This window comes from Mauremys reevesii, linkage group 2 (assembly GCF_016161935.1).
Source record: "Mauremys reevesii isolate NIE-2019 linkage group 2, ASM1616193v1, whole genome shotgun sequence".
In the NCBI taxonomy this organism is placed as follows: domain Eukaryota; kingdom Metazoa; phylum Chordata; order Testudines; family Geoemydidae; genus Mauremys; species Mauremys reevesii.
In genome coordinates this window covers 286913246-286927761 of record NC_052624.1, presented here as the reverse complement: position 1 = coordinate 286927761, position 14516 = coordinate 286913246, and the positions used below count along the sequence as shown (strand labels likewise).

At 69.5% G+C, this 14516-nt stretch overlaps 1 protein-coding gene across 2 annotated transcripts in view; it reads right to left on the bottom strand.

Annotated features, from left to right (window-relative positions):
* LOC120396442 (microtubule-actin cross-linking factor 1-like) overlaps positions 1 to 14516 on the bottom strand; it is an 82557-nt gene that overhangs the window by 54530 nt on the left and 13511 nt on the right. For both annotated transcript variants that reach the window (XM_039521324.1, XM_039521325.1), the window contains exons 5-13: positions 12284 to 12487; positions 11646 to 11877; positions 10351 to 10577; positions 9065 to 9187; positions 7668 to 7769; positions 4950 to 5051; positions 4271 to 4417; positions 1402 to 1557; positions 136 to 333 (exon numbers count right to left, since the gene is read on the bottom strand). In XM_039521324.1, the coding sequence (XP_039377258.1) occupies positions 136 to 333; positions 1402 to 1557; positions 4271 to 4417; positions 4950 to 5051; positions 7668 to 7769; positions 9065 to 9187; positions 10351 to 10577; positions 11646 to 11877; positions 12284 to 12487 (1491 nt within the window). The remainder of the gene's footprint in view (positions 1 to 135; positions 334 to 1401; positions 1558 to 4270; positions 4418 to 4949; positions 5052 to 7667; positions 7770 to 9064; positions 9188 to 10350; positions 10578 to 11645; positions 11878 to 12283; positions 12488 to 14516) is intronic.

Below are 14516 nucleotides of genomic sequence, written 5' to 3'. Positions count from 1 at the left end.
GGGCACTGTTGGCAGGACCCGCGGGCACGGCCGCGTGGAGCTCCCCCGGCATGTCTTGTCTGTGGCTGAGCCATGGGCCTGGTGAGTGCCCCGTGTCCAGGCAGTGTCGTTGCAGGGGACGGGGGCTCCACGTACCTGGCTGAGGTTGTTCTCCAGCTCCAGCTGGCGGCTCTCGGTCTCACTCCGCACAAAGTCCCAGCGCTGGTTGAGCTGCTGGAGGCTGCACTGCAGCGCGTCCGTGCTGTCCCCAAGGCTGGAGAGCAGCAGCCCCTGGCCGGCCTCGTTCACAGACTGGACAGTCCGGGCGTGGGACATGACATCGTTTCTCAGCACCTGCAGGGAGGCGCAGCCTGGGCGTGGGCAATCCCCCTAACCCCAGCTGTGCCTCTGCCCAGGGGAGGGGCAGCCAGGCGCCTTCTCTGCCTCTAACCTGCCCCGCCAGTCCATACTAGCACGGCCCCTGAAACCCGCCCCCTGAGCAGCTACCAACGTCGGCCCCGCTGCAATGGGCCCCAGCACTGCGCGCGCTGCCCTGTCTCTGGGCCTGTCAATGCTGATCAGCAGGGCCCTACCAAATTCACGGCCATGAGAAACGTGTCATGGACCCTGAAATCTGCTTCCCCTGTGAAATCTGGTCTTATGTGAGCTTTTACCCTGTATGATACAGATTTCACGGGGGAGACCAGCTTTTCTCAAATTGAGGGTCCTGACCCTTAAGGGAGCTGCGAGGGGGGGGTCACAAGCTTACTTCAGGGGGGTCACGGTATTGCCACCCTTACTTCTGCGCTGCCTTCAGAGCTGGGCTCCCAGCCAGCAGCCGCCGCTAGCAGCACCGCAGAAGTAAGGGTGTCAGCACCATACCGTGCCACCCTTACTCTGCGCTGCTGCTGGTGGCGGCGCTGCCTTCGGAGCTGGGCTCCCAGCCAGCAGCCGCCGCTAGCAGCACCGCAGAAGTAAGGGTGTCAGCACCATACCGTGCCACCCTTACTCTGCGCTGCTGCTGGTGGAGGCGCTGCCTTCAGAGCTGGGCTCCCAGCCAGCGTGTCAGCACCATACCGTGCCACCCTTACTCTGCGCTGCTGCTGGTGGAGGCGCTGCCTTCAGAGCTGGGCTCCCAGCCAGCAGCCGCCGCTAGCAGCACCGCAGAAGTAAGGGTGTCAGCACCATACCGTGCCACCCTTACTCTGCGCTGCTGCTGGTGGAGGCGCTGCCTTCGGAGCTGGGCTCCCAGCCAGCAGCCGCCGCTCTCTGGCTCCCCAGCTCTGAAGGCAGCGCCATCGCTAGCAACACCCCAGAAGTAAGGGTAGCAGTACTGCAAACCGCCCCCCACATAGTAACTCAGAACCAAGAGCAATTAGCTGTCAACTCACGACTCCTGAGCCGTTCTCTGCTGCTCCTTACCTTGTGCTTGGCCAGCTCGATCTCACAGCTCTGCAGATCCAAGCTCAGCGGGGTCCGGCCCTGCAGCTGCTCTGCCGTGTGGGAAATCCACTGCAGCAGCTCCTCCAGCTGGTTCTGGAACTGCCCCAAGCCCAGGAGCGCCGCTTCCAGCTGGTGCTGGGAAAAACCAATTGTGACGTTATCGATATAATCTGGGACCATATAGAACATGGTTGCAACCAAAGTCCTGTAGTGGCACCGAATCTTGCATAAAAGGGGTCAAATGAGGTGTCTAAGACCAGGTTAGGGGTTGCTGGTTATGGTTATGTTGTCTGTGTGCATGTGTCATTTTGTAGTTGAAGTTATGAATATTGGCTCTGTCCTGTCTGTATTTCAAATTTGTGCTGTGCTTCTGGGTGACACCCCAGACAAGTTGGTGTTAGCTCTGCCTAGCCTGCTTGATGGCCCATTAAGGACCATCAGCTACACAATTGACCCATGGAGAGAAGGCAGACACGCCTTGTGACTCAGCAAAGTGCAGGGACTGGCCCATGTGACTCCAGACTCCATTTTGCTGTAATTTTCCACAGTAAGAACAAGTGTTCTTACACCTGGAAAAGCCTATAAAAGGTTGATGCCTCTTCTCCATCTTGTCTTCAATCCTGCTTCTTACCTCTGGAGGGACTTTGCCACAAACTGAAGCTCTGCACAAAGGACTGACCGACCCATCCCAGCGGGGGATGTTCCAGAGACTTGATTTGAACCTGCAGTTTATGCCATCGCTGCTGCAAGCCTGAACTAAGAACTTTGCCATTACTGTATGGAATTGATTCCATTTAACCAATTCTACCTCTCATCTCTACCTTTTTCCCTTTATGAATAAACCTTTAGACTTTAGATTCTAAAAGATTGGCAACAGCGTGATTTGTGGGTAAGATCTGATTTGTGTATTGACTGGGTCTGGGGCTTGATTCTTTGGGATCGAGAGAACCGTTTTCTTTTATTGGGGTGTTGGTTTTCATAACCATTCATCCCCAGGACGAGTGGGACTGGTGGGGATACAAGGAAACTGGAGTGTCTAAGGGAATTGCTTGTGTGACTTGTGGTTAGCCAGTGGGGTGAGACCAAGGTCCTCTTGGTCTGGCTGGTTTGGTTTGCCTTAGGGGTGGAAAAACCCCAGCCTGGGGCTGTAACTGCCCTGTTTGAGCAATTGGTCCTGAATTGGCACCTCAGCTGGGTCCCGCCAGAACCGCACCGTCACACCAATGGACCCATCAGACGCAGCCTCCCTGGAGCCGTGGCCCCCTGCCCCGCAGACCCCTGCAGTCAGCTAGGCCAGCTCCACAACTGAACAAGTAGAACCTGTTTGTGCCAGGCACAGCAGGAGCCCCAAAGGAGAGAAATCATGTGACCAGCACCCGCAGACTCCAGCCCCCACCTCCCAGAGCCTGGCAGCTGGGTGACCAGCACCCACGGACCCCGGACCCCGCCTCCCAGAGCCTGGCAGCTGGGTGACCAGCACCCACGGACCCCGGACCCCGCCTCCCTGGGCCTGGCAGCCGGGTGACCAGCACCCACGGACCCCGCCTCCCTGGGCCCGGCAGCTGGGTGACCTGCCCCCACGGACCCCGGACCCCGCCTCCCTGGGCCTGGCAGCTGGGTGACCCGCACCACGGACCCGGACCCGCCTCCCAGAGCCTGGCAGCTGGGTGACCAGCACCCACGGACCCCGGACCCCGCCTCCCAGAGCCTGGCAGCTGGGTGACCAGCACCCACGGACCCCGGACCCCGCCTCCCTGGGCCTGGCAGCTGGGTGACCAGCACCCACGGACCCCGCCTCCCTGGGCCCGGCAGCTGGGTGACCAGCACCCACGGACCCGGACCCGCCTCCCAGAGCCTGGCAGCTGGGTGACCAGCACCCACGGACCCCGGACCCCGCCTCCCAGAGCCTGGCAGCTGGGTGACCAGCACCCACGGACCCCGGACCCCGCCTCCCAGAGCCTGGCAGCTGGGTGACCAGCACCCACGGACCCCGGACCCCGCCTCCCTGGGCCTGGCAGCTGGGTGACCAGCACCCACGGACCCCGCCTCCCTGGGCCCGGCAGCTGGGTGACCAGCACCCACGGACCCCGGACCCCGCCTCCCAGAGCCTGGCAGCTGGGTGACCAGCACCCACGGACCCCGGACCCCGCCTCCCAGAGCCTGGCAGCTGGGTGACCAGCACCCACGGACCCCGGACCCCGCCTCCCAGAGCCTGGCAGCTGGGTGACCAGCACCCACGGACCCCGCCTCCCTGGGCCTGGCAGCTGGGTGACCAGCACCCACGGACCCCGGACCCCGCCTCCCTGGGCCTGGCAGCTGGGTGACCAGCACCCACGGACCCCGGACCCCGCCTCCCTGGGCCTGGCAGCCGGGTGACCAGCACCCACGGACCCCGGACCCCGCCTCCCTGGGCCTGGCAGCTGGGTGACCAGCACCCATGGACCCCCCCTCCCTGGGCCTGGCAGCTGGGTGACCAGCACCCACGGACCACGGACCCCGCCTCCCTGGGCCTGGCAGCTGGGTGACCAGCACCCATGGACCCCCCCGCCCGGGGCGGGGCAGCTGGGTGACCAGCACCCACGGACTCCCCCCTCCCTGGGCCTGGCAGCTGGGTGACCAGCACCCCCGGACTCCCCCCTCCCTGGGCCCGGCAGCTGGGTGACCAGCACCCGCAGACCCCGCCTCCCTGGGCCTGGCAGCCAGGTGACCAGCACCCACGGACCCCGGACCCCGCTTCTCTGGGCCTGGCAGCCGGGTGACCAGCACCTACAGACCCCAGACCCCCCATCACCGTGGGCCCAGTGGCTGGCGAATGACGCTCATGACTCGGGGAGCCTGAAAGCCCTACCTGGCGGCTGACAATCTCCTCCTCCAGGCAATCCCAGCGCTGCCGGAAGTCACTCAGCAAAGCTGGGGGGCCTCTGTCCTCAGCCCCCGCATGGTGCCGCAGGCTCTCCACATCCACCTTGCACTGGTACAGCTCCCTCTTGAACTCCTGGTGGGACGGGACCACGAGCATGGGGCTTGAGGGCACCTCCCAGGACAGCAGCCCCAGGGCGCCCTGGCTTGGCACCCACCCAGCTCTCTATCGGGGATTCTGCTCTGGGCAGGCGTTCCCCCTCCCCACCTCCCCGAGGATGCGTGGGTCTGGCCAGCCCAGGCAGCTGCCCCATCAGAGGGGCAGGGGTACCAGCCCTGCACCAACCTGGTACCAACCTCCCCAGACCTACATGGGACCCAGGGCCCACATTCCCATCTGTCCAGGGCACCAGGTGCAGCCTGGATCCTGGGCCCCCTCCCCGTGGGGAAAGCAATCCCACTGCCAGCACCCGGCGCAGCTCCCCACACCCTGCCCCCCGGCTGAGCCGCCACCCCCCCACTGCCAGTCTCTACGGTGCCTCACAGGGCACAGTGCTGGGTCTCCTGTGACAGGTGAGGGGCAGTGCAGATGGGTGCCAGCCATGCCAGCAGATCCAGCCCCACCCCACCAGTGTCTGCGAAGGGCAAAGACCCAGAGCATTTCCCACCTTCAGCTCCGCCAGCTGCTGCCTCACCAGCTCCAGGTCCCCCCCAACCAGGAACTCCTCCGCCAGGCGCAGCTCGGCCGTGGCCAGCCAGTCACAGAGCCCCTGGGGAGGAAGGCAGGGAAAGGGGGTTAGGGAGGGGAACCCCCCGTGATGGGGGCACGGCCATGCACACACTCGCTGGTCCCTAGGCTGCCCGAGCTCGAGAACAGTGCCAGCTGCAATTCCTCCAGCAGGAACAAGGGCACGGAGCAGGGACTGACAGCACCTGCATGGCCAACAGGGCAGCTCCGGAGACAGCAGGGCCTGCTAGCTCCAGCAGGGCCAGGGAGCGGGAGCCTGTACAGCTGTCCAGGTGGGGTGATAAGCCGGCCCCAGCCAGCCAGGCTCCCGGCTCTCCTGCCAGCCAGACCCCGGCCCCGCCAGCTCTCCCCAGCTCTCCTGCGGGGCAGACCCCGGCCCTGCCAGCTCTCCCCGGCTCTCCTGCCGGCCACACCCCGGCCCCGCCAGCTCTCTCCAGCTCTCCCCGGCTCTCAGACCCCGGCCCCGCCAGCTCTGCCCGGTTCTCAGACCCCGGCCCTGCCAGCTCTCCCCGGCTCTCCCCGGCTCTCAGACCCTGGCCCTGCCAGCTCTCCCCAGCTCTCCTGCCAGCCACACCCCGGCCCCGCCAGCTCTCCCCAGCTCTCCTGCCAGCCACACCCCGGCCCCGCCAGCTCTCCCCGGCTCTCAGACCCCGGCCCCGCCAGCTCTCCCCGGCTCTCCTGCCGGCCACACCCCGGCCCCGCCAGCTCTCCCCGGCTCTCCTGCCGGCCACACCCCGGCCCCGCCAGCTCTCCCCGGCTCTCAGACCCCGGCCCCGCCAGCTCTCCCCAGCTCTCCTGCCAGCCCGACCCCGGCCCCGCCAGCTCTCCCCGGCTCTCAGACCCCGGCCCCGCCAGCTCTCCCCGGCTCTCCCCGGCTCTCAGACCCCGGCCCTGCCAGCTCTCCCCGGCTCTCCTGCCAGCCACACCCCAGCCCCGCCAGCTCTCCCCAGCTCTCCTGCGGGGCAGACCCCGGCCCTGCCAGCTCTCCCCAGCTCTCCCCGGCTCTCAGACCCCGGCCCCGCCAGCTCTCCCCGGCTCTCCTGCGGGGCAGACCCTGGCCCTGCCAGCTCTCCCCAGCTCTCCCCGGCTCTCAGACCCCGGCCCCGCCAGCTCTCCCCGGCTCTTCTGTCGCGCAGACCCCGGCCCCGCCAGCTCTCCCCAGCTCTCCTGCGAGGCAGACCCCGGCCCCGCCAGCTCTCTCCGGCTCTCCTGCGGGGCAGACCCCGGCCCTGCCAGCTCTCCCCAGCTCTCCTGCCAGCCAGACCCCGGCCCCGCCAGCTCTCCCCAGCTCTCCTGCGAGGCAGACCCCGGCCATGCCAGCTCTCTCCGGCTCTCCTGCGGGGCAGGCGTCAGACCTGCCAGCTCTCCCCAGCTCTCCTGCCGGGCAGACCCCGGCCCTGCCAGCTCTCCCCAGCTCTCCTGAGGGGAAGACCTTGGGGTACAGGGGGGTGAGGGCTCCAGCTGGGGGTGTGGGCTCTGGGGTGTAGGAGGGGCTCTGGGCTGGGGCAGGAGGTTGGGGTGGGGGGGGGGGCCAGGGCTGAGGCAGGGGGCTGGTGTGTTGGGAGGGGTGCAGGCTCCAGGAGGGAGTTTGGGTGGAGGAGGGGACTCCAGTCTGGGGCTGGGGTTGGGGTGTGGGAGGGGGTTCGGGGTCCTGGCAGCGCTTACCGCGGCTCCCGGGAAGTGGCGCCAGGTCCCTGCAGCCCCTAGGCCATGGGCAGCCAGGGAGGCTCCGCACGCTGCTTTCGCCCCTGCAGGCACCACCCCCGCAGCTCCCATTGGTCACGGTTCCTGGCCAATGGGCACTGCGGAGCCGGCACTGGGGGCGGGGGCAGCGCGCGGAGCCTCCCTGGGCATCCATGTGCTCTCGGGATCCGCGCGGCGCTAGGGCAGGCAGGGAACCACCCTTAGCCCAGGCCCCCACTGCGCCGCCAACCGGACTTTTAACGGCCCAGTCGGAGCCACCAGGGTCGTTCCGGTCAAAAAACGGACGCCTGGCAACCCTACCAGTGGGGCAGCCCCGGGCCCAGCCATCCTCTCCCGCCAGCCCATCCAGCCAGGCTCCTGTCTCCCTGGGGGCAGCCCCTGGCCCAGCCACCCCCTCCTGCCGGCCCATCCAGCCAGGCTCCTCTCTCGACAGTGGGGGGCAGCCCCCGGCCCAACCAGCCAGGCTCCTGTCTCTCGGGGGGGCAGCCCCCGGCCCAGCCAGACAGCACCCCCCCTACCCCCGGCCCAGCCAGCCAGGCTCCTGTCTCTCGGGGGGGCACAGCTTGGTCAGAGGAAGGGCGAAGCCCAGCAGAAGCAGCCGGGGAGACTCGGCCTCGGGGACGTCCCTCTCGAGGGGGGCTGGTGCCCAAGGGGTCTCTCCCTCATTCGCAATCACAATCGCCATAGTCCTGCTACTGGCACCAGCCCATGAGCCGCCGGCTCCGCAGGCCGGGACCCCGGTTGCAGCCCCAGCGGCTGCAGGGACCCTTCCCCTCTGGGCCAGAGGCTGGTGCCTGCAGACCCCATGGGCTGCCCCTTCCCCGACCTGCCACAGGCTCGACCCGCCCCTGCTGGCGCCCCATGGCGGCAGGGTGGGGCCGGGGCTGTGCGCATCGGGGGGCAGGCGGTCCCGAGGGCAGGGCTGTCCACGCACCTGCATGGCCTCCTGGTAGCGTAGCGAGGCCTGGAGCTGCTCCTGCAGGCGGCCCTGCCGCTCCGTCCACACCTTGCTCAGGCTGTGCCAGGACGAGTAGAGCTACACAGGAGGGAGCGGCACCAACATCAGCCTGGCACTGCCCCACGGACCCCCCCGAAGTCCCCCTGACTGCCCCACGGAGCCCCCCGACTGCCCCACGGAGCCCCCCGACTGCCCCACGGAGCCCCAGGGACCTGCCCCACGGAGCCCCAGGGACCTGCCCCACAGGAACCCCAGCCCCAGGGACCTGCCAACTGCCCCATGGAGCCCCCCGACTTCCCCACCGGGCCCCCCAACTGCCCCACGGAGCCCCCCGACTTCCCCACCGAGCCCCCGACTTCCCCACGGGGCCCCCCGACTGCCCCACGGGGCCCCCAAAGTCCCCGACTTCCCACGGAGCCCCCGTCTGCCCCCCGGGGCCCCCAAAGTCCCCCCGACTTCCCCACGGAGCCCCCCGACTGCCCCACGGGGCCCCCAAAGTCCCCCCGACTTCCCCACGGAGCCCCCCGACTGCCCCACGGGGCCCCCGAAGTCCCCGACTTCCCCACGGAGCCCCCGACTTCCCCACGGAGCCCCCCGACTGCTCCAAGGGAACCCCAGCCCCAGGGACCTGCCAACTGCCCCATGGAGTCCCCAACTCCCCACGGAGCCCTCTCAACTGCCCCACAGAGCCCCCACTTCCCCATGGGCCCCCGACTGCCCCACGGGGCCCCAGCCCCAGGGACCTGCCAACTGCCCCACGGAGTCCCCCCAAAACCTCCCAGCCCTCCCAACTGCCCCACAGAGCCCCAGAAACCCCCAAGAGGGCCCCATGGAGCCCCCGACTGCCCCAGGGGCCCCAGCCCCAGGACCTGCCAACTGCCCCACGGAGCCCCCAAACCCCCAACTGCCCCACAGAGCCCCCCGAAATCCCCCCAAGAGGGCCCCACGGAGCCCCCCGACTGCCCCACGGGAACCCCAGCCCCAGGGACCTGCCAACTGCCCCGTGGAGCCCCTCGACTGCCCCATGGAGCCGCCTGACTGCCCCATGGGAACCCCAGCCCCAGGGACCTGCCAACTGCTCCACAGAGCCCCCCGACTGCTCCACGGAGCTGCCGCCTGCCCCACGGAACCCTCCGACTGCCCCACGGAACCCCAGCCCCAGGGGACCTGCCGCCTGCCCCACGGAACCCTCCGACTACCCCACAGAACCCCACTCACTCTGCCCACAGAGCCCCATCCGGCCCCTGGGGTGCCCCACCCATTTGACCCCACAATGGCCCCACACACATGCTCCAAGGGGCCCTCTTAGGGGACAGGTTGTGCGCCCCACTTCCCACCCTTCGGGGGCCCGGGGCCCTGTCACACTCCCTCACATCATCCAGGCTCTTGGTGACATCTGGTTTGTCCGAGTCGCCGCAGGACGACATCAGCTCCACGCCCAGGATGCCCAGTGTGTCCAGGTCGTTCTGCAGTGCGTCGATCTCCTCTCGCAGCGCCTGCGGGGCAGGGACAGGGGCTGGGTGCCCGGCCTCAGGCACATGGACAGGGGCCCACAGCGGGGCCCTGCCCCACAGACTGAGCCTGGCCCTCTCAGCCCCTGTCTGCTGCCCCGGGGTGCTGAGAGAGCGCTGCCAACCATGGGGGCCACGGCCGGCCAGGCACTGCACCCCCTGCCCTCCTCCCCCATCACAGCCCCTGTCTGCTGCCCCGGGGTGCTGAGAGAGCGCTGCCAACCATGGGGGCCACGGCCGGCCAGGCACTGCACCCCCCGGCCCCCTGCCCTCCTCCCCCATCACAGCCCCTGTCTGCTGCCCCGGGGTGCTGAGAGAGCGCTGCCAACCATGGGGGCCATGGCCGGCCAGGCACTGCACCCCCTGCCCTCCTCCCCGATCGCAGCCCCTGTCTGCTGCCCCGGGGTGCTGAGAGAGCGCTGCCAACCATGGGGGCCATGGCCGGCCAGGCACTGCACCCCCCGGCCCCCTCCCCAGCTCCCCCATCTGAACCCCAGTCAGCTGACCCCGGGGGGTTAGAGAGCGCTGCCAACCATGGGGGCCACCGCCGGCCAGGCACTGCACCCCCCGGCCCCCTGCCCTCCTCCCCCATCGCAGCCCCTGTCTGCTGCCCCGGGGTGCTGAGAGAGCGCTGCCAACCATGGGGGCCATGGCCGGCCAGGCACTGCACCCCCCGGCCCCCTGCCCTCCTCCCCCATCGCAGCCCCTGTCTGCTGCCCCGGGGTGCTGAGAGAGCGCGGCCAACCATGGGGGCCACGGCCGGCCAGGCACTGCACCCCCCGGCCCCCTGCCCTCCTCCCCCATCGCAGCCCCTGTCTGCTGCCCCGGGGTGCTGAGAGAGCGCTGCCAACCATGGGGGCCATGGCCGGCCAGGCACTGCACCCCCCGGCCCCCTGCTCTCCTCCCCCATCGCAGCCCCTGTCTGCTGCCCCGGGGTGCTGAGAGAGCTCTGCCAACCATAGGGGCCATGGCCGGCCAGGCACTGCACCCCCCCGCCCCCTGCCCTCCTCCCCCATCGCAGCCCCTGTCTGCTGCCCCGGGGTGCTGAGAGAGCGCTGCCAACCATGGGAGCCATGGCCGGCCAGGCACTGCACCCCCCGGCCCCTGCCCTCCTCCCCCATCGCAGCCCCTGGGCCGCTCGCTGGTACCTGCATGGTGCGGAGCCGCGCCCGGACAGCTTCGGGGTCGGGGTCGGCTTCCTCCAAGTCCAGCACCATCTGCTGGGTGTCTGTGAGGCTGACGGCCAGCTCAGCGAGCCCCTGCCAGAACCGCTCGGCCAGCGCCAACAGGCCCCTGAGCCACCGCTCCCGCTCCTCGGCCTGCCCGCGAAGGCAGCGCCACTGGCTGCACAGCTGCTCCGTGCGCTCCTGGATCACTGCGGGACAGGAGACGGGCATGAGGGGCTGGAGAGAGGCAGGGTCCCGCAGCAATGCCACCCCCCGGTGCCACACCCCAGCCCCAGGGGCTGTGATGAAGTGAGACCGTTCTTAATGTTTTCTCTGAATACTGGGTGGGTGCCTCAGTTTCCCCTATGCAGTTCTTAAGTATCTAGGTGGGGGATCAGGGTGTGTGATTGTTGCAGAGCCCAAGAGGGCCCCTGTGATACTGTCTGCACAGAGAATGGCCGACACCCTGTCTCCTGGCAACTAATGGCCTGGCCCCCTCCCCTGCAAAGGTACCAACTGAAGGTAGGAGAACAAAGAGATCAGGTGCCCTCCTGGCCCAGGAAAGAGACAAAGGCCAGAGGAGAAGGGGCTGGAGAGTTTCCGTTTGGAGCTGGCTGGGAAAATGGAGGGGAGGCCAGACAGGCCTCCTGGCCTCTCCTGGCCCCCCAAGACGGACCTGACTGAGGGGGGCCTGTTGTCCGTGCCTGCAAGACCTGTGTTGGACTGTGCTCCTGTCGTCTAAATAAACCTTCTGTGTTACTGCCTGGCTGAGAGTCCTGGTGAATCGCAGGAAGCCGGGGGTGCAGGGCCTGGTCTCCCCGAAACTCTGTGACAGGGGCACCCCCTACAATTCCCCCCTCCCCAGGGTCCAACAGTGCCACCTGCAATCTCCCAACCTCAGGGGCACTGACCTCCCATCTCCAGGGTCCCACAGCGCCACTGACCCCCATCCCAGGGGTGCCTCCCAGTAATTCCTACATCCCCAGGGCCCAGTAGTGTCACCTGCCCCCCCTCAGCCCCAGCCCCCGCCCCCAGTAATCTCCCCACCCCGGGGCCCTGCAGTGCCACGCTCTCTCCCCAGTTCCGGGCTCATGCAGCTTTCGCTGTACAAAGGGGCTGGTGTGTGGGGTGGAAGCAGCCTGGCCCCCGTCTGTCTCCCCCACACAGGCAGCAGGCTCAGCCCCTGGGGCTCTCTCGGGGTCGGGAGCTGCTGGTGCTGAGTGCCTGTGCCATGGGGCGACCCAGGGCAGAGCCTCGCGGGCTGCAGACACCGGTACCTTTCGCCGCAGCATCGGTGTGAGCCATCTGCACGCTGGCCAGCAGCTCGGCCCCCTGGCTGCGCACGGTCTCCAGTGTCACCCCCAGCTTCTCCAGCTCGCCCAGCGCCAGGCTGTTCTCGCAGAGCTGCTCCCGGAGGTGGGCTGCGTCGCCCCGGACCACGGGGGGGTTCTGCACACGGCCCTGGAGCCGCTCCAGGCTCTCCAGCAGAAAGTCCATGCGCTCCGTGAGCTGTGGGAAAGAACGTGGGGCCGACCGGGGGTTTCTTGGGGGCCCAGCTGCTGGGTGGGGCTGGGGCTGGGGCAGGCTGAGAGCTGGGGTGAGGCTCCCCCGACCAGGGTCCCACCCAGCCTAGGCAGCACCCAGGGACCCATCGGTCCTTCAGGCTCTGCTAGAGCCAGCTCCCCGGCCCCTGGCCCTTCCTGGGCATTGAGCCACGGCTCTGGCCAGCCCACCGCTCGCTACCCAGAGTGTGGGGGGTGGGGACGCCGGGCTGGCTGTGCCGCTGGAGACACTGGGTGAGGTGCCCACTGGCCAGGCCAGTGCACATGGGGGCCACATGCCGGGCTCACCGGGCCCATGGGCCTGGTCCGGGCGTGATGGGCCAGGGGCTCTGTCACGGAGCTGCCCTGTGTACCTGGCTGTAGCGCGGGATGGCATCTTCCAGCACCGTGGCTGCCTGGCGCACGTGCTCCCGGATGCTGCCGTACTGCTCCTCTGCCACCTGGCACCGCTGCTGGAACGGGGCCCCCTGCTCCGGGCTCAGCTCCGCCAGCTGGGCGGAGACGCGCTGCAGCTTCCCCATCAGGGGCCGGTGCTCAGCAAGGGCCTCCCGCAGGCACTGCGGGCACGGGGGAGGGGTAAACACCCGGCGCGTGGGCACGGGGGGAGGGGTAAGTACCCGGCGCGCGGGCACGGGGGAGGGGTAAGTACCCGGCCCGCAGGCACGGGGAGGGTAAACACCCGGCGCGCGCGGGCACGGGGAGGGTAAGTACCGGCCCGCGGGCACGGGGGAGGGGTAAGCACCCGGCGCGCGGGCACGGGGGGAGGGGTAAGCACCCGGCATGGGGGGAGGGGTAAGCACCCGGCCCGCGGGCACGGGGGGAGGGGTAAGCACCCGGCGCGCAGGCACGGGGGAGGGGTAAGCACCCGGCCCGCGGCCACGGGGGGAGGGGTAAGTACCCGGCGCGCGGGCCCGGGGGAGGGGTAAGTACCCGGCGCGCGGGCACGGGGGGAGGGGTAAGCACCCGGCGCGCGGGCACGGGGGGAGGGGTAAGTACCCGGCGCGCGGGCACGGGGGAGGGGTAAGCACCCGGCGCGCGGGCACGGGGAGGGTAAGTACCGGCGCGCGGGCATGGGGGGAGGGGTAAGCACCCAGCGCGCGGGCACGGGGGAGGGTAAGCACCCAGCGCGCGGGCACGGGGAGGGTAAGCACCCGGCCCGCGGGCACGGGGAGGGTAAGCACCGGCGCGCGGGCACGGGGAGGGTAAGTACCCGGCCCGCGGGCACGGGGAGGGTAAGCACCGGCCCGCGGGCACGGGGAGGGTAAGCACCCAGCGCGCGGGCACGGGGAGGGTAAGTACCCGGCCCGTGGGCATGGGGGGAGGGGTAAGCACCCAGCGCGCGGGCACGGGGAGGGTAAGCACCCGGCGCGGGCACGGGGAGGGGTAAGTACCGGCGCGCGGGCATGGGGAGGGTAAGTACCCGGCGCGGGCATGGGGAGGGTAAGCACCGGCGCGCGGGCACAGGGGAGGGTAAGTACCGGCGCGCGGGCACGGGAGGGTAAGTACCGGCGCGCGGGCACGGGGAGGGTAAGCACCGCACGGGGGAGGGGTAAGCACCCGGCATGGGGAGGGTAAGCACCCGGCCCGCGGGCACAGGGAGGGTAAGCACCGCGCGCGGGCACGGGGAGGGGGTAAGCACCAGCGCGCGGGCACGGAGGGTAAGCACCCGGCACGGGGCACGGGGAGGTAAGCACCCGGCATGGGGAGGGTAAGCACCGGCGCGGGCACGGGGAGGGTAAGCACCGGCGCGCGGGCACGGGGAGGGTAAGTACCCGGCACGGGGGCACGGGGTGAGGGGTAAGCACCCGGCATGGGAGGAGGGGTAAGCACCCGGCGCGCGGGAGGGGTAAGCACCCGGCATGGGGGGAGGGGTAAGCACCGGCGCGCGGGCACGGGAGGGGGTAAGCACCCGGCATGGGGAGGGTAAGCACCCGGCCCACGGGCACGGGGAGGGTAAGCACCCGGCATGGGGAGGGTAAGCACCGGCGCGGGCACGGGGGAGGTAAGCACCCGGCGCGCAGTGCGGGGAGGGTAAGCACCGGCGCGCGGGCACGGGGAGGGTAAGCACCCGGCACACGGGCACGGGGGAGGGGTAAGCACCCGGCACACGGGCATGGGGGGGGGGTAGGCACCCGGCACATGGGCACGGGGGAGGGGTAAGCACCCGGCCCGCGGGCACGGGGGAGGGGTAAGCACCCGGCACGGGGGGAGGGTAAGCACCCGGCGCGCGGGCACAGGGGAGGGGTAAGCACCCGGCACGGAGGCACGGGGGGAAGGGTAAGCACCCAGCGCGCGGGCACGGGGGAGGGGTAAGCACCCGGCACACGGGCACGGGGGAGGGGTAAGCACCCGGCGCGCGGGCACGGGGGGAGGGGTAAGCACCCGGCCCGCGGGCACAGGGGGAGGGAACTCCCAGCGTGAGGGTGGCAGGGAAACCCAGAGCACACATGGGAGCGAGGGGAGCTCTACTCTCTCCAGCTGCCCCCCGCGCCCACCGGACGTGATTAGCTTGGCCTCCCCTGCCCCCAGGGCCCTCTGCCCACCCCACTCTCCCATGTCCTGGCGATGCTCCTGTCCATCAGTGCC